This window comes from Harpia harpyja, chromosome Z (genome assembly GCF_026419915.1).
Source record: "Harpia harpyja isolate bHarHar1 chromosome Z, bHarHar1 primary haplotype, whole genome shotgun sequence".
Classification (NCBI taxonomy): Eukaryota; Metazoa; Chordata; class Aves; order Accipitriformes; family Accipitridae; genus Harpia; species Harpia harpyja.
In genome coordinates, this window is record NC_068969.1 from 106,335,880 (window position 1) to 106,358,073 (window position 22,194).

A 22,194-nucleotide genomic window follows, 5' to 3' on the forward strand; every position below is an offset into this window, starting at 1 on the left:
CAGGCAAGATCCATCCTGGCATCTCTGCCTGCGGTGGAGGCCGGGGCAAGCAGGGCATGGTGGCATGCATGTCCCAGCTCCCGGCAGCCCAAGTCTTCCCTGCTGCCTCTCCTAATTGCAAATGCTAATTAAATTAAATCCAGCAGGGGGGCTGGAAAACCTCATCTTTCTTTGCCACCTGTGGCACATGGCGGGACAGCACCCACGGGAGCTCTGGGAGCATCTGCCCCCACCCTGGAGCAGTGTAAACCTGCTGGGGGACTGAGGGTGTCCCCCCAAATCAGCACCTGCTGCAGCCGGGGAGCTTGGCTGGGGCTCCCCACCCCCATGAAACCCCAGCAGCTCCAGGAGAGCAGTTGATGCTGGGGACTGGGTTTGGCCCCAGCCCCTGCCCCTTTCTAGGGGCCGCCCCCCCGCAGCAGAGACCCCTGGTAGCTGCAGGGGCAAGAGCCTTCCCGCGGCACTCTCCTTCCCTGCCCAGCTCCTTGCTGGGGGGACTGGGCAGCCCCCAAAGGTGCTGGGGGAGGAAGGGGCTGTTGGCTGAGTCTTGCCCTCCATGGTGTGGGATTAGTGAGGGGGTCAGCTGAGGGCAGCCCTTTCGTTGCCACCATGTTCGGCATCTCCCTGTGACCCCCTGGGGTTCCCCGTGTGGCCCCAGAACCACGTCGTCATCATTGTCATGTCGTTCCCCCCCCCCCCCCCCCAGCCCTACAGCCGGTCCCCACTGGGACCGTGCGACCTCCTAGGGGCTGCATCCCAGCCACGGTGGGTGCAGGATGGGGGACCCCCTCCCCGGCCAAGGTGTTGGGGTGAGAGGCGGGTCCCTGACCCAAGGGATTGGGGCCCTCCTGCAGCACCCCAAAACCCTGCGAGCCCGGCAGGCGCTCTTGCCAGCAGAGGGCAGGCAGCGGCCGCGCTCGGCGGGTCCCCCGTCCCACTGCGGACCTGGCACAGCCGCGCTGTGGGCATCCCTGCCCCGTGGGCATCCCTGGCCCCAAGGACATCCCCTCCCCATGGCTATGCGTGCCTCAAGGGCATCCCCCCACCACAGGCGTGCCTCCTCCACGAGTATCCCCTGCTCCATGGATGTGCCCTCCCTATTGACATCCACTGCCCCATGGGCATCCCTTCCCCATAAAGTGTTCCTGCTCCAAGGGCTTCCCCTCCCCACGGCCATCCCCTGCCCCGTGGGCATCCCCGGCAGCACTGTCAGCCCCCATGGCCGTTGTGGGGCTGTGCTGGCTCTGCCTCCCCCCCAGTCTGCCCAGCCCATTATCTGCTCCCAGCCCTGTCTGCTGTGTGGGCTGCAGGGTTGGGTTTTTGTGGGGTGATTTCATGGGCCTGAGCTGTTGCCTGGGAGGGGGCAGTGAGCCATGGCCCCCATTTGGGGTTCAGTAGCCTCTGCCCAATCCCCTCCCAAGGCATAACACCCATGGGTTTTGCGCTTATTGCCTGTCCTTGCGTCCTGCTCCTCCTGGAGCTTATGGGTGAGGTTTTCCCAGTGTCAGCAGGACTTTCCCTGGGTGCAACTTGTGCTGCTGCCTCTGGCCCTGCCCCAGGGCCCCTCCGAGAAGAGCTGGGCGCTGCTGTCTCTCCAGTCCCCCCCCCGGGCAGCCAGCGAGGAGCCCCCTTTGCCAACCCGTTCCCAGCTGCACACCCCACTGCCTGTGTCAGCCACGTCCCGGGATCCCCAAGGGGATGCAGAGCCCCTGACCGGTTCCCCTGCTCCCGATCCCTGGCAATGTGGTTAGCACAACTAACACCCTTTTATGAGGCGAGCAGCCATTCTCGGTGACCGAGCGGGTCACATATATTTCCCTGTCCCCTCATCATCAGGCCCTGAAGGTCCTGTCCACCAATTAGACAAAAATGAACAGATTTCTTCTTCATCTCCCTGCCAGCCTCAAAGTTCCTGCGCACCAGGCCGGTTACTCCCTTCTTTATCAGTTCTGAAGGTCCCAGGCACCCGGCCAGCCCGGTGGTGGGGATGACCCTGGCACAGACCCCTCTGTCCCTGCTGCCTGCGTGGGCGCAGCCCAGCATCTCCCATCACAACATGCTCCAAGGAAGTATATTTTTTAAAATACTTTATTTCTTCATTTCTCTCAATACTGACATTACAAAAAAAAAAAAAAAAAAAAAATTACAAAAAACCCCACTATAAAACATTCAGGTCTCATTGAAACTGAGAAAAACAAAGCAGCTTGCATCTGCGCGCTGGCCTGTCTTCTCGCTCACGGTGTCCACCAGGTTTCTCTACGTCGAACTCCACAGGGACCAGTGGAGGGAACTGGTGGTGTCCCCTCACCGGCCAAACCAGGCAATTAATTAAGCAGCGTCTAACGGGTCTTCTCACCCTGTATGATATACTGTACAGCTGTGCACCCAGCCCCTACGGATGCCCTGCGCTCACCCCTCCGCCCCAAAGGACCCCCTGTTTCAAGTCAGTGATTTGCCTTTAAAAAAAATGATTCCCGGGGCAGGGGGAATATTTTGGCAGGGGTTTTCTCCGTGGTGCTGCAGTGGAAGAGGAGCTGTACAAAGCCAGGTCGAACGCGCCTCCTGCTCCGTAGGAGCCCTTTCCCGGGAAAAAAAACTGGCATGAGGCAGAGTGGGCCGAGAAAGGTAAGAAATATAAAAATTCTCCTGATGGAAATCCAAAGGTTTTAAAAAAATACAGCATTTGAAAATGAAGCCACTAAGCAGATTGCCTCATGCGCCTCCCAGCTCCACCCTGACGCCTAGAAATACCTCCTGAATGAATCGTCCCTGTAGAAAAATATATACATGCGCCTTTCTCTTCTTATCAAAATCCCCAATGTTGACCTCAAAGGCTAGTGAAACCCACAGCTCTGCTCACGCTTGGCTCTGCTTTGCACCCTGACTTGTGCTACACACCACCGCACCCCCGCCCCAAGGGTTTGATGTTTGTGCAGCTGAACTATCCCCCAAAAAGAAAAATCAGGGTGCACCACGCCAGGAATCCCAAAACGGGCAGAGAAAAAAACCCTTACGGAGTTTATCGTCTAATGAGCTCTATATATACTTATTTAAAAAAAAAGCAGCAATGCAAACTCAACATATCTGAACAAGAAAGCTCCACCCTGGGCTTTCCCCCTCCTCCTGCTGGCTGGGGCTCTGCGGGCAGCGGGTGCAGGCAGCTGCTGCCCACGGGCACCGGGGTCAGCAGGAGGCTGGACGGGACCATCCCCACGTGCTCCATTGTTTGGCACGGTTGTAGGCTTGGCACAGGAGAGCAGACCACGGTTGGACTCAGTACCATGGTCCCAGGTGAGAAACAGTCCGGCTACAGGGCGGGGGGCCACCGCGGGCGGGAGCGATCGGCACCGCGGTACAGCCAGGACCCCAAACAGCAGCAAGTATCGAAGAAGGGAAGAGAAAAACTAACAGCGGGGATGCCAGATCCTGCAGAGTCCTATTTACATTGCGCCAGACCCTGACAAGTCCAGCCTCTCATGGGAGAAGTGGCCTGAAAAGCAGGTGACATAAAAAAACCCACAACGTGACGTACCTCCCTGGGTAAAGGGCCCACGCCACTTGCATGTGTGAGGTGGAAAAGCTGGACCTCTGGGAAAAAAAAAAAAAAAAAAAAGGTTTGGCAGCCAAGAGAGCCATGATGGGCAGGAGCCTCCCCGCTGCTGGAGTAGAAAACAGGCCAAGAGGGATGGATGGGGAGAGGGATGGATGGGGGGGTGGGTTGGGTGAGTTTTGGGGGCAAGTGAAGTGGTGCGAGGGGTTGTTTTTTTTGCATTTGAAAGTAAGTGCTGTAGCACCCTCTGCTTTGTGCAGGCTGGGTGCTGCAGCACGTGCATTTGGAGTATTGCTGCTTGGAGGAGAGTCCCCGGGCTCTAGGAGCACGGGAGGTGTTGCTTGAGGATCTGTCTCGTCTGGGGAGCTATTCTGTCCGGGAAGCGGATTTTGAACTCCACGATCAAGTCTCCTCGCTGGCTGGGGGCCTTGGGGAAGGGCAGCCCCTCCCCACGTAGTCTCTTCACTGTCCCCGGCTTGATGATGTCGTTGCAGGGAAGCGGGATCACCCGCCCATCGATGGTGGGAATGTTCACGGTGCAGCCGCACAAGGCCTGCAGGGAGAAGAGGAGACATGCCATCAGACGGGGCTGATGATACCCCAAAGCATCCTGACAGCCACATTCCGATGCCCCACCGGCTTCTCCCTGGGTTAAACCACCCAGCTCTATCTGGATGATGCCCAAGAGCATCGGTTGATGCTCACCAGTGCAAGCCCAGGTCTCTGCTGGTGCCAGCCCAGTCTAACCACCATGAACTGGGCTGCAGGAGCCGTGCAGGAGAGGGGTGCCCCAGGCGAGGGCTGCCCCAGCCTCATGGGGGGAAGGACCCCCCCTCCTCACCTCCTGGGCTCCCCAGGAGGCACCACCAGCAAGCGCCTGGCCACTCACAGCAACAGGACAGGCTAAATTTAGCCCCCTCCCAGACTCGCCGCCCAGCCTCAGGCAGCCGAAAATCCAGCTGAGATCATCGGATGCCGACGCAGTTCATCAGCTGTCACCCTCTGGAGCCCTGCAGCTCTGCTCGGTGCTGGGGGTTATCTATAGCACAGCCCATGTTCCGTCCCGTCCCCCCCACTCAACAGCCCCCAAAAGGTTACGCTGGCATGGGATTGTGGTGCAGCCCCAACGCAGCACCGAGCTTTCCTAGAAGCCGGGGTCCCAGAGGGGCTGGTCCCCATTGCCAGTCCCCATTACAAAGCCAAGAGCCAGTTTCGTGGGTGCCACCCTGTTGTACCCCAGCCCCTGGCAGCAGCTGGGGTGGTGGGTGCCGCGGCAGCCGCAAGCTGGCCTGCATTAGCAAGCCACGTGACACGGGAATGCAGCAAGAAAATCCTTGTGTCCTTAAATAACTCAGACAGCTCTGGCGTACACGTGGGCAGGATCGTCTCCAGGCTTTCGGCAAGGGCTGAGGGAAAGGATCGTGGAGCGATGCTTCTGGAAGAGGTGTGGGGGGGGGGGGGGGTTGCCAGGGGTACAGCCTCGAGCTTCCCAGTGCAGGGTTGGTGTAGGTTTGCCCCTCTGAGCCGGGTCCTGGGGGTCCCAGCCCTACCAAAAAACCCTGCAAAGGGAGGGGAGGAGGATGCAATTGCTGTTTTGGGGGTAGATGGGGGGATCTTTTGCATTCTCGTCCCCAGGAAAAACCTCTGGTGGCAGAGCAGCAACAGGCACCAGGAGAAACATCTCTTCTTCTCGTGCTGGCCACTGGCTCAGGGCTGATGGCTGCGGCTTCTGCGGCTGAGCCAGGGCTTTGCACCAGGGAGATTGCTGGGGGACCCATACTGGAGCTGGCTGGGGGGCTCCAGTGAGTGGAAAACAGGAGAGATGGGGCCGTCTCCTTGCAGAGCTCATCTGCACGGTTTCTTCTCCTGGGAAAAGTATCCTCCAGGGATGAGCTTTTTTGGCTGCAGGAGGATGCCCATCGCTAGCTCTGTGCAAGCAGTGGGTGTTTGGCTGGACCTCCAGCAGGTGGGGGGGGAACCAAAGGACAATCTCTCCCCATCAGTGCATTTCTTCACCATGCTCACCCAAGGATGCTGGAGCCCTCCTGCTTGCTGGTGCCTGCTGCCATGTGCCATGGAGGGCTGCACAGGTCTGCGTGTGCCAGGGAAAGGACATCTCCAGCCACAAAATGGGAAGGAGAACAGGATGGGGCACGTGGACAGAGCAAGCAGAGGGATGCAAGCGGGAGCGGGTGGTAACAGCGAAGGCAGATGGGATCTTAACGTATCCTTCCTAGACCCAAGATACAAGAATCCAAGGCGATCGCTCCTCCACCGTATGTCCCTGTTTTTCATTCTTCTTGCTCAACTTCGCAGGCATTTGGGAAACCGGTTGCTGAAGTAACACCAGTAACCGTGGGAGCTGCCCCGCATCCTAGAAAGAGGCTCAGTTTATCCCTGGGGATTAAATCACCCTGGGTTTGATAGCTGAGCGCTGTGCTGCGAGTGCAGAGCTTTATCTAGGTCAGCGTTGGGTCCTCCTCCGCTCACAGCGAAGCCACCGGGAGGGACGTCACCACAGGTCACGTCTCAGCCAGGTGCTGATGCTTCGAGGAAGGTGACACCAGGTAAAGGATGAAACACGGGCGGCTGCCGAGGGCAGGCGTTAGGCAGGCAGCCGGGCGGGCACAAGGCCCTGCCGGCAGCGTTGCCTGAAGATCTGCCTCCTCGGAGAGGCAGCTGCCGGCGGAGCGGTGTCAATCCTCCCTCCCTCAGCCTCCCACTGCGACGCGCGCCTGTAATTGTAGGAAGGGACACTTCCCCGCAGCCCACAAGTCCCTGGGGAAGCCCTCGTACACCTCTGGCTTCTGCAGCAGTCGGGTGGCAACAAACCCGCACCACGCCGGCCGGGGGGACGTGGCACCCAGTGGGACTTGAGGGCTGGGAAGGCATTGCCTCCCTGGGTTGCTCTCCAGAGGGGGTCTTGTGGGATGGAGGAGGAGGAGGAGGAAGATGCTTTCATGAGTGCCCCCAGCCCGAGCACCAGGTGGTTTGCTGTCCATTGCAGAAGGGTGCTAGCGAGGCATCTCCAGCATGGCCACGAGTGGGGTCACGGCACCCACTTGCCTGCCTGCTCTGCCTGCTGGCACTGTGCTGTGCTGCTCTCGTGGCAGTGGAAAAGACTAAAGATCAGGCTAAAAAAGGCAGACTCACAAGGAGGAAGGGTGCAAGGACAGTGCCTAGGGCTATGGACGTAGGCTCAGGTGATGGAGAGGTTGTACTCCCATCACATACTGAGGTGGTGGCATATGGATTTGGGGAGCTCCTGGCATCTGCTTGTGTTCCAGAGCACTTAAGGTACTTCTCATGGAAGATAAAAGCTGCAGAGTATCACCCTACCCTGGCAAGCAGCAGCCTGGGGATGGCAGCCAGGCTGGCAGCTCCCTGAGGATGCCCAGCTTGTTGGGTTTGCGATGGGGGAGGACAGAGACCTGAAATTCCAGCTCAGAGAGACAAGGAATTTGCCCGGACCAGCAATTTTCCACTTTACGACTGCATCGTGCAAACCAAACGGCAGCACGCGCGCCTGGCTCACGGAGCTCACAGGAACCCAGCACCAGCACTTCTGGTGCAATAGCACGTGGAGCCGGAGCAGGTTTCTCCACTTGCTGCTACTAAGGGCAACTCCAGGCAAAAGCCCCTCCAGACTGAGCAGTGTATGAACCTGGGCTAATGTGGTCTGGACATCAGAACAGCCAGCTTGGGGTTAATTTTACAGATAGAGGAATGCACAGAAGGAAACATCTGAGATATGGCATGCATGGCTCCATAAATAAGGTAGTCTCTCCCAAGTATTTCTGGAGTGGCTAGGGGAGCCAGCCACTGCAGGAATAAACCTCTGCACTTCGCAATGCGAAGGATATTCAACTGACTCCGCAGGTTAACTTGAGCTGAGTTTGCTCCAGGAGCACCCAGCTCTGCCTGACCCATGTGGCTGCTCCTTGCCCCCAGTACACCTGGTCACAGCCCCAGCCGGATGCAGAGCCATTGCAAAGCTCTCCTGACTCGCTGGCACTCTAACGAGCTCACATTTTCCTACCTGAGGTCTGGCCCATTGAGCTTATTTCTATTAAATGCATTTGAGAACATAAATCTGCCTTCAGGAAAACAAAAAAAATCAGCTCATTAATAAGACAGACAGAGTCTACAGTCTGAAAGGAACAGCAAATGGCAGCTGCCAAAAACGTCAATGTTAAGTGCAGCTGCCAGTTGGGATTTATTAAAAGGTAGTTATACAGCAGCAACAGCGAACAGCACATCTTGTACTGGGGTAATCTCCCCTTCCTCTCCCACTTTCGCATAGCTTGCTGGCTCTGATACATCCAGCCCTGCTGTGACCTCCAGGACTGGCAGCCTGTATGTGTTGGGTTTTGCTCACTGCCTGAATATTTCGGTTTTGTTTTTTTATCTAGGAAAGCCAGAACCAAGGAAAACAGCTAAAGCATTGCTCAGGGAGGGCAAGATACCACCTTTATCCTCGTGACCCTGCGCTCTGTCCTTGGGGAGAGGCACCCAGCGCTATCGCAAACAGCAACTAAGCCACAGCAGGCTCAGCTACAAGAACAAGCAGGGACCAGACTCACGCCAGCCAGCTGGGGTTCTCCCTTGTTCCTATGGAGGATCTGGGCTCTCTTCCACATGGGAATACCCTACACTAAAATAGAAGGACAAGACATATGAGGAAGGGAGAAAATGGATAAATACAACCTGTATTGGCTCAAGAAGCAAGGTTCAGCAGGGACCACGGCACCTGTGTCCTACACCCAGCACAGAGGTTGAGCACCTCCAAAACCAAGCACAAGTTGGCCTCTGCAGCTCCTCTCTGCAGAGGTCTTTGCTTGTGTTTCTCGCAACCTACCTGGTCCTTCCCCATCAGCGCAGGAGAAGGACTGACTCCCATCTTGGCCCCGCATGTCACAACCCAGCGCCACCTCCCACCCTGTGGGATTTCCCACCCACACCCACCTCTTTAAGACTGATGTTTGCTGTGTAGACCACATTCGTCCCGTCCCTCTTGAAGTGTGAGTGAGGCTTGTCCTTGAGGATGAAGACGATGTCAGCAGGGATATTGTCTGGGGTGGCATCTCCTTCTTTGGGGAATGTGATTTTGGTTCCCTCCTTCCATCCCCGTTTGATGACAATGTTTAGGATCTTGTCCTCAGTCCGCATGGTCCGGCCATCAGCGTTGAGCCTTCTGCGTGTGATCTTCATCCTCTTGGTGGAACCGTGGTAGATCTCTTCCAGGGACACTTGGAGCTCATGGATGATGGGTGGGTCTTGGACCTTCCTCCGTGTGTGCAGGGACTCTTGGTGCCGCCGGTGAACCCCATTAATGCCATTGAAGCCAAACCGGCCAAAGGCACTGAAAGGGTCATCATCATCATCGATATCCATGTCTTCCTGGTCAAAGCCATTGAACATCCGGGAGCGGCTGCTAGCAAAGAAGATGTCGAAAGGGTTGGAGCCTCCAAAGAAGGATGCAAAGGTGGCGTGGGGGTCTCCGTGGAAGGTGTAATGGAAAGTGTTCCCTGAGCCACCTGAAGAGCCACCTCCAGTTTTGAGACCTGGAAGAGAAGGGGAAGACAAGACATGAACACTCTCTGCTGGCAGACGCCATACAAGGACTGCACTTCCCGGGTGGGACCGTGGTCTCTGCTGGCTCTGGGCAGCCCTTCCAGCAACTCCTGGGGGTGCGAGTCACCCCCTCCAGCCCAGCCAACTGCGAAGAGCATGGGCCAGGAAGGCACCACCTCAACCCATGACACACCGTCCTGCCTCGACACCCAGCAAGCTCCAAAACTGTTCAGGTTTTGTCCCAGCTATCCCTACTGAAGTGCTTCTTTGGTTCTCTCCATCCAATTCACAGCCTTTTCATTTGAAACGTTTCCTGACCAGCCCATTCTCCATTTTTCCCCATGGGCAGGCTCCCTTCTGCCCAAATGGCCTGTCTCTTGGGCTGCACTGATGGCCGCAGTCCAGGAGCGTCATGTCTTGCAGGTGAGAACAGGCTTTAAGCTCAGCAAGCGACCATGACTTTGGGTGGCAGAGCAAGTGGGGGTCAGCAGACCTCCCGTTCCGCACACAGCTCCCTGCATACGGACTGTACAAAATGCCAGGTAAGCTCAAGGTTTGGATCTTTTGGCAACCATTCCCAGGGGAAACTCCCCTGCCCTGTTCCAGGCTGAGCCTTACGTCACTGCAACTCCCCCAAAGTCCCAAGCAGCCAAGGCACATGACAAGTTCCCCCCCCCCCCCAAAGAGGTCGCACACGCTCTGCAAGGCTATTTTTGACCAGGAGGGGCGGGAAGGGTTAAGCCAAGCCTAGCTCAAGGACTATTTTCAGGGCACGCTGTTGACTATTTCTGACAGGCTGTCTCTTGTGCCAGCCCCCTGCAGTGAGAGATAGGAGGGGGACAAGAACAGAGCGTGCAAGTTTGGGGGTCTTTTCTGGTTGACGAAGTTAATATTCTGGGTGGGTCGGGAGGCTTTTGCTTCGCCTTGCCCACCGCAGAGTGTGGGACCCAGAAGCCCCTTAAAATGCTGATCCCCAGGACACGTTGCTCCAAAAAAATGGCATCTGATGGGAAATGAAAGGTGGAGGGGCCACAGACCAGTCACTGGTCTGACACTGATGGGGCAAGGAGGGGGGATGTTCTTCCCTCCCTCCTTAACTCACTCTTATTTTAGGTGCCTTCAAGCGATGGGGATTTCGCCAAATCCCTGGCGAGTCCCCATCCCTAACAGACTGTACAGCCAGAGGTTTCACCTTTAATCCCGTGACGCCAGCCTGAGCAGGGTCCGATTTCAGTGTCGCCTCCAGGGAAAGACTGGTTTCCCACTTGAGACAGTCTTTTCTCTTTTTACAGGGTGGCAAATCACTGTGCCTGGTGCATCCATCATAGCCCTGACATTACTAATGGGTAGAGATTAACCCACCGCTGATTAATTCTGCTGGTGGCTCATTAGGGGATGCACCTGCCCGCTGGCCCCATGAGAGGGGCTGCCTCTTCCACCCAGCAGCCTGTTCCTGCCAGACCTCCTGCTCTTTTAAGCACCCAAGTCCTGGGCTGATTAATGCAGATGCTATTCGGCGCTCTCCTCGAATGGGGTTGCGCTCTTCCATCTTCGACTAATAAGGCCGCCTGTGGTGGAGCCGCTCTCCTCCTCCTCCATGCCAACCACCAGACAACAGCAGCCGCTTGGTTTCAAAACAAGGACCTATTACTTAAATTGGGAAAAGCTTTGAATCCTGTAGGTCAGCCTGTACCGGGGAGGACAGTGGGACCAGTGCCCAAATGCAGGGGGAAATGCAGGCAAAACCAATACTTCCTCACGGGGAAATTTAGGTCAATTAAAGGGTTGCTAATGAATTACCCCAGGTATGACCCAGGAAGCGAGTTCCTTCCACTTCCATCGTCTCAGCCAGCTGCAGGGGTTTGGGGGCAGAGGGCAGGGAAAGCCCAGCCATCCCAGGAAGCAGGGTGGCGGGTCGGAAAAGCGGAGCAGTCCGGGGAGGAGTGGGATGAGAGGCGATTTCTGGCACCCACAGAGCCCTCATTCTCCCCAATTCTGCAGCTACCAGCCCTGTTTCAGGGGCAGGCACGAATCACAGGAACATCTCTGTAGGAAAACGCTCCCTCACCTATAAAAACCAGTTTGGACCCCGCACCCCTGCCTCTGAGCAAGCAGTGCTCATCCCCTTACCTTCCTCCCCATACTGGTCATAAACGGCTCGTTTCTTGGGGTCGCTCAGGACGTCGTAAGCCTCCGCAATCTCCTTGAACTTCTCCTCGGCGTTGGGGTCTTTATTCTTATCAGGGTGATACTTCAGGGCCATTTTACGATAGGCTTTCTTGATTTCATCCTCGTTGGCGCCGGTCTGGATGCCCAAAATCTTGTAATAGTCCTTCCCCATGACGGCGACGCTGCCGGGAGCCGAGTACTTATTCCTGAAAGCAGAAAGACAGCTCTCCGTAAGGCAAGTATCACGCTGGGGCAGCCGGGGACAGGACCGGCACGCACTTATCGCGGAGCCAATGCTCCCTGCGTCCCACCGGCCAGCAGCACCAGAGCTGGCTCAAGTCCACGCTTCCCACCGGAGGTCAGAGCCCCGGTGCCAGGACGCTGCCCGGCTCCTGTTTTACCCCCTCGAGCCCCACGGCGGGGATGGGGAGACTCATCTCTGAGGCTGACGACGAGAGGGAGAGCCCAAGACGGGGCACGGCGTTATTATAGGGGCCACACCACCGCTAACGTCAGGCCAGGACCGCGTCTCCGTCCCGTCCCATCCCCTCCCTGCTGAGCCAGGAGGGCTGAGCTATGTATGTCTAAATGTAGCTGCCGGCCCGTGTCTGTCCCCGCACGGTTCTCTCCCAGCTGGGGACCTGGGACCCGAGTCAGGGTAATAACAGCAGGTTTTTGGAGGCTGAAAGCAGCGGCAGGGACCGTGCTGCTGCCTTCACCTTAAAGGAACTTCAAACATTTTGTTCCTGAAAGCAATTGGCATTCAGCTGGAGATAAGCGCCTCCGGCTGTCAGAGCCGTAATTTGTATTTAGCAAAGAGAGAGAACGAAGCCGTTAGACAGAAACATCTTGTGATGGTGGGAGGGCTTTTTTATTTTTTTGTTTTAAGAAAAAAAGCCCACTTTCTAGCCTGACTTGCACTCCCTGAGAGCCTTCAACTGCATCTTGCAGTAAGCCAGAAACCCAGGGCTCACTGCCTCCATCATGCGGGGGCCGAGGCCGGGGCCATGCCTTACTAAGGCATGGAAAACTGGGTGGCCATAATTCATGCCCCAGTCACGCCGCTGGAATTGCAGAGACCCAGGGAGCAGCCAGAGGAGATGGCAAGGCAGCTCCTCTGGGCAGAGGCTAAGCAAGCCCCACACTCCTCCAAGGAAACTTGCCGCTGCTTCTCAACCTTCAGTTATCTGACAGCAAACTCCCAACAGCCCCCCACCTCACATGGCACAGCTCAGGGCTTGCTGCTGGCCCTGCTCTTCTCCAGGTGTTGCCCCAGCAGACCTGCTGCTCTGTGCTAAGCCCTCCTGCTCACGTCCTGCTCCCTGCTACGGTCCAGGTTTCACCCCGTCCTTGCTCCAAACGCCCCTGGGCAGCCCCTGCCCATCGTGCCCCTCCAGCAGACAGATTTCAGCATGTGCTGTGAGTTTTGGCCCTTTCCTTCACTATCATACAAGTTACCAGCTGCTCTCCCCCGTCCTTACTCTATCCATAAGCTCCCAGTGGAGGTGACAGAGGGATGCCCCAACCACAGCAGCTCAGATGAGGGTGGCTGAGCCCCCCCAGGGCTGCACGCCTGCGGCGCTGCACCGAGCCCCCAGCATGCATCCCAAGCATCCAAGGCTTACCTTGGGTCACACCTCGGGCAATAACCCCTCTACAGCTGGGTAGCTGCTACAGGGGCTTGGAAATTGGCCCCACACTTGGCCACCTCAATCCAAACCACCAACTTCTGCTCTTTTTTGCCCCAGCCATGGAGCAGGTACTTTGCTGTAGGTGGGGAGGGCGGCTAAGGCACCCAAGGCACAGACCTCTGAAGGACACGGTAGAGGGGAGATGGGAGCACCTGTGGATGCATGCGGCAGCCTCGGGGTGGGCACAAAAGAGGTGAGAGAAGGTCCTGGGGGCGTAAAGAGCATCCGACAGCGTCTCCCGCGGCAGCTCCTGGATGCCAGCACGGTTCCGTACCAGCTCCTGCGCGCAGAGCTGCCGGCGGCACCCAACCCAGCCCACGCAGGCGCTGGGGGATGCTCTGCCCCCTGCCCGCCTCCGCCTCCCCATCTGCCCTCCCCGCGGGGCTGGGGGGCTGGGGGAGACCTGGGGTGAGCGACAGGCAGGGGGGCTGAGAGGTAACCTGCCAATCCCCCCCGCCAAAGGTCACCCCAACGCCTCCCCACCCCACAGCAGCCTCCGGTGCAGGGCAGGGGCTCCCTGCGACCAGCACCAGCACCTGGACCAGGATTTGGCCTGCCTGGATGATGCCAACCCTCCCACAGCGAGGGCAAGCCAGGCAGCGCTGAAGACAACCCCATCGCACCCCAACTTGAGAGACACGGAGGTGGCAAACCTTCAGTTTCCCCCCACTGGGGGACCACAGCACCCGGCTCCGACCCCGCGCAGCCCAAACCGACGGCACCACCAGGACCCCCTCACCCAGCCGAAACCCCACGGTGCTTCCCACAAAAATACATCCCATCCCGGCAAAACGCTGTCACCCCCCGCAAGGTCTCTGGTCTTGACCGCCGAAGGGGCCTTTGGCCAGCGTGGGGATGCCCGCCAAGGATGCTCTCCTGGCTGGGGACCCCTTTGTCTGGCTGTGATCAGGGAAGGGGGAATATCTCTGCCGAAACGCAACCCCGTGCCGCAGTTTACCGTGCCGATGAGGACCAGCCGCCGGCGGGTGACCTGGTGGGTTAAGGCACACTCCGGAGGCGATGCTCACATGCGAGATGATGGTAAAACACGACTCTGTCCCCGCAGAGCCTCCCTCCTTCCCTCCCACCTCCCGGGGATCAGCTGCGCCTTGCCACCGATCCTCTCCCCCTTCTGCTCAGTCATCCTCTCCTGCCTTCCCATTTAACCCCCTCGGGAGCGGGGAGGGGGGGGAAGGCGCCGCAGGGCGGGTTTCAGGCGGGCAAAAGCCATTCCTGTATCGCCCTCCTAAACCAGACAAGCCTCTGGACAAGCCATGGCCACCCAGCCTTGGAGAAAACCACAAGCATCCCCCAGCTGCGACGAGCCAGCCCCAGCCTCCATCCTCCTCTTGCCACCACACCAAAAAAAAAAAAAAAAAAAATTAAATCTTTGTTCCAGCCCCGCACATGACATCAGCCCGTGTAACCGCTGGATGAGCGCGCCAGCTGAATAGCGATCGTTTGACATAATCCCTCCGCTCGACAGTCATCTAAGGGAACAAACCCACCCCGGCAGCAGCACCAGGGAGGTTTTTTGGTTTTTTTCCATCTCAGGGTGCAAGGTCACCGCGGGACGCTGGGGACAGGCACCGATGGTTTAACGAGGACACAAGGTCGAGAGGTGGAAACCCACTTACCGAAACTTTACGAACACATTCAGAGTCCAGGCCGTCATTTTTAAAGGCTCTAGTTTTATTTTAAACATCGCGGTTGTCCACAGGCGCCGGCAGGTGCCGTGTGCCCGGCTGGGAGGCACCGGAGGGTGGCAGGGGGACAGCCGAGAGGAAGGTGCTGGCTTGTGCCGGGGATGCTGGTGCCGCCGAGGGATGATGCTCTGGTGGCAAGCCTCTCCCTCCGGCTCCTCCGGCACACCGAAAAGGCAGCTCCTCGCCAGCCCCGTGCCTGTTGGCTCTGACCTCCGCTCCCAGGACGGCTCTGAAAGGGCTTTGGCAGCGGGCAAGCGAGCGTCGACGCGGTGCTGGCGTGGAGCTGCCGTCCTTTGTGTGCTTCCCAGCCGCGCACGGGGGGACCCTTCAATGGAGTCGCTTGCTGAGGCGTAATTTTCCTTTTAATTGGTTTCTTGACGCTTTCTCGCTAAGCCAACGGATTAAGACACTTCTGCCGTCAGCTCCAGCACCCTCCCTCCCAGCTGCCGCAAGGCACCCGGCCGCCCCGCTGCTGTCACGTCCCCCACGCAGCCCCCGCCGAGGAGCAGGGAGCACAGCCAGGAGCCCCCCGGTGTCCCCAGAACCGACTTTGCTGACGCCCAGGGCTGTGCACCCACCGGGCGAATCGGGGAGGGAGAAAAGTAGGGCGGCGGTGATGTGGAAAAAAAAAAAAAAAAAAAAGTCACGTTAACCAATTTGCACCTCCCCAGCTTTCCCCTTCGGATGCGCGGGGGTCCCTGTATCCCCCTCACCAGGTGCCGGCACTGGTCCCCCCGGCAGAAGGGGTCCGGGGCTCCCCCGCCGCAGTGGGGCACCGGGACGGTGCCTCCTCCGAGCCCGGCGGCGCAAAACCTACTTCTGAGAAGTCACCTTCAGGTGCGCCAAGGAAATCCAATGCCACTGTGTCCCCCCCTCCACATTCCGTCACCGTCACTCACGGGCCACGGAGAGCATCCTCTCCGGATGCCCCACACCGAAATCAAGCAGCAGTACCGGGACATCACCGGGCGGCTCCTGCATCCCACCCTCGGGCGAGCGAAAATGCCGGGCAGGTGATAGCCCACAGCCTGCTGCGTCCCCAGGGTTTGGGGGTCCGGTGGCTCGCCGGGCACCCAGTGCCGGGGTGGCCGAGCTGGGGCTTGCCGGGGTGGGTGCGTACCTCTCGGCGCGGCTCCAGAAGAGCAGGATGGCCGGCATGGCAGCGTGTCCCGGGTTCGGTCAGGGAGCCGGAGGGGATCTCGGCGTGCCGGGGCAGGCAGAGCCACCCGTGCCCGTGACGGCTGGCAGCCGCAGGCAACCAGGCAGCAATGTCATGACTACCCGCAATGAATCATCCCCTCCCCGGGCCCCCACACGCACCGCCCGCCTCCCCCTCCCCACCGACAGCCCCACTGGGGTGCCGGCACCTGCGTGGGGACGGGGTTAACCCTCCCCTCGCTGCCTCTGCCGGCACGCCCCCCGCTGCCAGGCTGCTGCCTCCTGCCTGGGGATGGGTCAAGACCCCCTCAATGTCTCCCCAAATGGGGTCCCCCATCTCCATGCCCACGGGGTGCTGCCTCCTGTGTGGGCATGGGGTCAAGTCTCCCCCCCCCCGCCCCACAGCGACTCCCCATATAGGATCCCCTCTTTCCAGCCCCACTGGGGTGCTCACAGTGGTGTGGGGATGGGGTTGAACCCCCCCCCCGCACCCCGCTCCCCGGTGCCCCCTGCCCAGCCCCACTGGGGGCTAAGACCTGTGTGGGAATGGGGTTAACCCCCCCCCCCACCCCCACAGGCGGTGCCCCATTTAGGGGTGCCCCATTTAGGGGCTCGGTGAGCAGCTGTCACCTGCACGGAGAGGGGTCCTCACTCCCCCCCTCCCCTACCGCTGTGCCCCGTTGCACGGCCCCACGGGGGTGCTGGCCCCTGCCTGGGGTGACCCCTCGTCATCCCTCCAGCCCCCCCCCCGGGGACCCACTGCCTGCCCCAAGGGGAAAGCGGGTTAACCCTTTCCTCCCCACGGCCAGCTCTCCCGGGGGACACCGTCACCTCGACTGGGGACAAGGGGTTAACCCCTTCCTTGCTGGCCCCTCCAATCCCATTACTGTTACCTGGGCAGGGGTTATGCATTTCCTCACCACCCAGTTCAGCCCCACTGGGATACACTGGTGCCCCCTACGCGGGGGTGTGTGTGGGGGGGTTAACCCCTTCCTAGCCACACCACACAGCTCCAACAGGGCACATTATTCCCTCCAAAGCGGGAGGGGATAGAAGGGTTAACACTCACCTCACTGCCCTCTCCAGCCCTATAGGGCTGTAGGACAGCCCCATGGGGGGGGAGCGGTTTAACCCCTTCCTCCCAGCCCCACTTGGACGCACTGTTATTGTTATGGGGCAGGGGGATTAACCCCTTCCTCCCAGCCCCTTCAGACCCACGGGGACATGCTGTCACTAGGTAGGGCAGAGCAGTTAACCCTGCCTCACAGCCCCACCAGGAAACCCTGTCACCCCACGGGGGCAGAGGCACCAACCCCTTTCTCCCCTGCCTTCAGCCCCATAGGGACACACTGTCACCTGTGGGGGCAATGGGGCTAGCCTCCATTCCCCAGCCACAAAGGGGCAGAGGGGCTAACCTCCCCTTCCCAGCCCCACAGCGATACCCCGTCACCCCATGGGCAGAGGGGCCGACACTGCCAGCCCCAAAGAGACACCCTGTCACTTCATAAGACAGAGGTTTAACCCCCCATCGGGTCAGACTGTCACCCCGTGGGTGCAGAGGGGCTAGCCCACCCACAGTGGAACTCCGTCATGTCATGGGGCTGAGGGACTGACCGCCACAATGACACCCTGTCACCCCACGGGGCAGGGGGTCTGACCCCCCCAGGGACACCCTGTCACCCCACGGGGCAGGGGGTCTGGCCCCCCCAGGGACACCCTGTCACCCCACGAGGCAGGGGGTCTGGCCCCCCAGGGACACCCTGTCACCCCACAGGGCAGGGGGTCCGACCACCCTCAGCCCCACCGTGACACCCTGTCACCCCACGAGGCAGGGGGTCTGACCCCCCCAGGGACACCCTGTCACCCCACGGGGCAGGGGGTCTGACCCCCCTCAGCCCCACCGTGACACCCTGTCACCCCACGGGGCAGGGGGTCTGACCCCCCCCAGCCCCACCGTGACACCCTGTCACCCCACGGGGCAGGGGGTCTGACCCCCCCCAGCCCCCCAGGGACACCCTGTCACCCCACGAGGCAGGGGGTCTGACCCCACAGTGACACCCTGTCACCCCACGGGGCAGGGGGTCTGACCACCCTCAGCCCCACCGTGACACCCTGTCACCCCACGAGGCAGGGGGTCTGACCCCCCCAGCCCCCCAGGGACACCCTGTCACCCCACGAGGCAGGGGGTCTGACCCCCCCAGCCCCCCAGGGACACCCTGTCACCCCACGAGGCAGGGGGTCTGACCCCCTCAGCCCCCCAGGGACACCCTGTCACCCCACGAGGCAGGGGGTCTGACCCCACAGTGACACCCTGTCACCCCACGAGGCAGGGGGTCTGACCCCCCCAGCCCCCCAGGGACACCCTGTCACCCCACGAAGCAGGGGGTCTGACCCCCCCAGCCCCACCGTGACACCCTGTCACCCCACGAGGCAGGGGGTCTGACCCCCTCAGCCCCACAGCGACACCCTGTCACCACACAGGGCAGGGGGTCTGACCCCACAGTGACACCCTGTCACCCCACGGGGCAGGGGGACTGACACCCCCCCCCAGCCCCACAGCGACACCCTGTCACCGCAGGGGGCGGAGGGGCCGCGCACCCGTCCCCACCGGGACGCCGGTGCCGGCGCCGTGGGGGTCTGTGGGACGGGACGGCGGTCTGGGGCAGCGCAGTGGGGCAGGCCGGCCATCCTCCTCCTCGCCATCCTCCTCCTCCTCCTCCTCCTCCTCCTCCTCCGCTGCCGCCGCCGCCCCCGGCACTCACCGCTCGCGCTGTCCTGGGGCGCCGCGCGCTCGCTGAGCCACCCCCGCCCCCCCGGCCACCACGTCAGGGGGGAGTCCCGCCCGCGCGCGCCCCGCCCCGTTGGGCCGGGAGGCTGTCCGTCGCCTCACCGCGCCGCGCTCATTGGCTCTCCCTGAGAAGGAGGCGGGGCGAGTAGGGCGGGGTAGAAGGCGAAGCCTCGCCTTCCACCCCGCCCGCCTCGCCCCCCCCTCCCTACCGCCGCCTCCCATTGGCCAGTTTAAGCCGGCACCGCCCCTCCGGCGCGCTCTCATTGGTCAGTCTCTCGTTCGGAGCGGCGGGATCCTCGCGGGAATCTTCTGGAAGGCTGTGACGTCAGCGGGGCGCCGCTCATCCAACCTTCCCCCTCACCCCCCCCCAGGAGTCCGGGCGGGGGGGGGAAGGGGGGGGGGGGCTCTGAGCGGGCGGGGGGGGTAGAGCCCCCCCCGCCCCCCCCGGACACCGCTGTCCCCGGGGGGCAACACCCGGCGTGACGTGGGTCCTTCGTGGGGGGGGGGGGGGGGTGTGTGTGTGAGGTCTCACCTGCGGGGTAAGGCCGGTCACCCCGGAGGCCGGGTGTGAGGCGTGAGGCCTGGGGGCCGTGTTTAAAGCCGCCCCCCCCCCCACCCGACCCGCTCACCCCGGGTCACCCCACAGCCCTGCGGCCGCCCCGGCTGGGCCCAGCGCTGCCGGCACCGTCCCTCTGCGAAACGCCGTCAGCGCCATCCCTTTTCCGAGGGGGGAGCGCCTTTGGGGGTCTCGACCTGCGAGTCCTCGCCCGTCACGCCGGCCGGGGTTAGGCCGGGGAGCGAGGCGGCTCCCGGCCGGAGGAGCTGTCGGGAGCCAGCGTCTGGGATTTTGTCCTAGGAAACGCGCCCGTCCCGAGGAGAAAGCCCATCTCTTGTCCCCGTGGAGTTGGGGGAGAGACGGTCGGCGCAGAGCGAGGATCCCCTTCGGGGCAGCGTCCTACCTGCGGACCTGACCCGAGACCGAGGGGGGAAGCAGCTGGTCCCGCGGGCGCTGCGGCTCATGGGTGATGTGAGCGGTTGAGGCTGTCAGCATGACGTTTGTGTCAGATTAGAGGGTGCTTTTGTAACCTCTGTACGCTTCCCCTTACTGAGGAGGTGTTTGAATGGGGCGTTTTGGAGTAACTTCTAGGCTCGGGGCTTGTCCGTCCCCTGTGGTTTGGTCACCACGTCGGTCTCCCCGTCCTTTACTGGGATGGGGCTGGGGTCCCTGGCTCTTCGGGGCAGGGTGCGAGCAGCCACCCGGGCTCCTCCCTTCTCCCCATGAACTGTTGTTCATGGAGCCCCTCCGAGCTGGGGGAGTTGGGAGTTTTCACTGTGCTCCCCGCACAGCGGCTGAGTCATCGTGATATTAAACCAGCACTCGCTGTCACCCGTCCATTTCACTGTCAACGTGTTCGACCGACTGCATAACCCCAGATGGGGGGGGAGCTTGTGCCGCTTGTCCCGCGCCAGACCGATGCCCTGGCCTTGCAAATGCTTTTTGTTTCGGCCTTTCATCGCCGGGGGCATTGGAGGCCCTGGGTTGGGGAAGCTGGGGCTGGCCTTCCCGGTGCTCACAAATGATCTGCTTGGTGTGCAGCTTGCCTGGGGACAAACAAGGGCTTTGGTCCAGGGTCTGGATGCGGCCCCTCTGCCGCCAAAAGCCGGGCAGGAGCGGGGTCAGGGCAGACCACAGCCTTCTTCCCAGGGTGCAGTGGGTGTCTTAACCAAAACTTCTCCTCCTTCACAGCCTGTCTGCCTGCCAGCACGTCCGCACCCTTTTAAAGACACGCCGGGAAAGTGCAGGGAGGGGTGTCAGGAATAATTAAAGGTACGAAACCGTTTCCATAGAAGGAACAATTACATAAACTGGCTGTCTTCCGTCTGGGGGAAGAGATGACTGAGGGAGGCATGACGGGGAATAATAAAATCCTGTGCGGCGGTGGGAAGGTGAGCCGGGAAGGGTTGCTTGAGTTCCCTTCCCATAACAGGGCATATCCTGTGGGAAGAAGCAGTGGCCCCTTGGGGCGCGAGTGTGTTTGGTGAAGCAGTTTGGGATTAACCTGTGGAAATGGTGGCCTTGGGTGCGGGGATGGAGGGAAGATGTGAGAAACTTGTCCAGGGTCAAAAGGCAATTAAGCAAATTCCTGAAAAGAGAAATCCACTGAGGGCAGGTGAGCCCAGCGATGGTGCTTCTGGTGCGGGAAATCCCCATGCTGCAGGAGTGAGGAGCACGGTGTGTTCCCCTGGAGCTTCAGCTCTTCCTGAGGCTTTGGCTGTGGGTCCTTGTCCCAGAGAGGATAGGGAGGTGGGGAACCACGGCGCGGGCTGTTTTTCTGTTAAAGCGTCATTACTTGGTGTCTGAAGGTCGGGGCAGTGGACGAGGCCACCAAGCTCTGCAACCTCCTACCCGAGTGCCGGCTGCAAAGCACATTCCTGGCAGGTGCTGTACCACTGCGAAGGAGACCTTTCCCCCGTCGCTGCCACCACCTCCTCTGAGCTGGATCTGGATCTCCCCGCGGCCGAGCGGATGGAGCAGGAGCGAGGGTGTGATCCTGCACTCAGGGGAGTGCTGGCTCCTTGCTGCGGTGCTCCCCACCGGCCCGCTCAGACTCCCCCACTCAGCATGGCACGGGGAAGTCTCCGATGACTGTGGCTGGGTGAGCTGGGGAGATGCATCTGAGGACACTGGGCTTGGCAGCAGCGGGGTTTGTACTCTGTTCTCCACGGCAAGAGCAGCACCCACGCGTTTGATGCTGTCTCTCCTTCCTGCCTGTTCCCATCCTTGGAGATGCTGCCCGCCTTTTCCAGCACCCTGAGCTGCGGGATGAGGAAATTGCTGCAAGGAAAAATCCATGCCCAGGGTTTTTTGTTGGATTAATGTCCTGTTCCCTGCGTGCTGCTGTCCTGGCTGTGGTCTGAGATTGACGCATCTCTGAGGAGATGCTGGTGGGTCACCTTCTGGGTCAGGCCTGGGTCTTAGTTCCCGCTGAAACTGCTGTCTGTGCAGGTGAGCTGTGTCCTGAGGACATGGGGACCTTCTTCCTTGGGGCTTATCCAGCTCCTGGCCTGTTCCCTGGGGGAACCACCAAACCAGAGTGGCTGTCACTAGCTCCCAGTCGCCCTGACTTTGTTGGTAGCCCCAGCATGCAGTGGGCTTGTGCCTGCCTCGCTCTGAGCATGGGATAATCCAGGTGGCAACGGTCCCCAGGAGGTCTTGTGCTCCAAGCAGGGTCAGCCACAGCATCAGAGTGGGCTGCTCGGGGGTTTATCCAGGCTGGGCTTGAAAGCCCCCAAGGATGTTGACTGTGCTGGAAGAGCTTGTTCCAGCAGCATCTCCCACATCCCGGTGACGCTGTGCCTCACCAGAGCCGGCCTGGCCTTCAAGGGCATGCGGGAGGAAGGGGGTGGAAGCTACTCCTAGCCATAATGATATTGTTCGGTTTGTCCTCCCCGGTTGGGGCTGCGGATGCTGGCCGCTGCCTCCCCCCCTGCTAGCATGCTGCCGGTGGCAGCCGAGCCGGCCGCTCAGCTCGGCGCTCTGCACCTGCGGGGGTGGCA

General features: G+C 60.5%; 1 protein-coding gene across 8 annotated transcripts; it reads right to left on the bottom strand.

Moving 5' to 3' along the window:
• Positions 1-2,072: 2,072 nt before the first annotated feature.
• Positions 2,073-18,671, bottom strand: DNAJB5 (DnaJ heat shock protein family (Hsp40) member B5). 8 transcript variants are annotated; one of them, XM_052778236.1, is made up of 5 exons: positions 18,611-18,664; positions 15,811-15,931; positions 11,255-11,499; positions 8,516-9,114; positions 2,073-4,103 (listed from the first exon to the last, which is right to left on the bottom strand). In XM_052778236.1, the coding sequence occupies exons 2-5, from the start codon at positions 15,846-15,848 to the stop codon at positions 3,870-3,872; spliced, it is 1,116 nt and encodes a 371-aa protein (XP_052634196.1). In that variant the 5' UTR covers positions 15,849-15,931; positions 18,611-18,664; the 3' UTR covers positions 2,073-3,869. The 8 variants fall into 8 exon arrangements, with proteins under 8 accessions (XP_052634196.1, XP_052634194.1, XP_052634198.1 ...); XM_052778234.1 differs by lacking the exon at positions 18,611-18,664 and adding an exon at positions 14,622-15,256 and having other exon boundaries at positions 15,811-16,258; XM_052778238.1 differs by lacking the exon at positions 15,811-15,931 and having other exon boundaries at positions 18,611-18,671.
• Between the last annotated feature and the right edge of the window lie 3,523 nt (positions 18,672-22,194).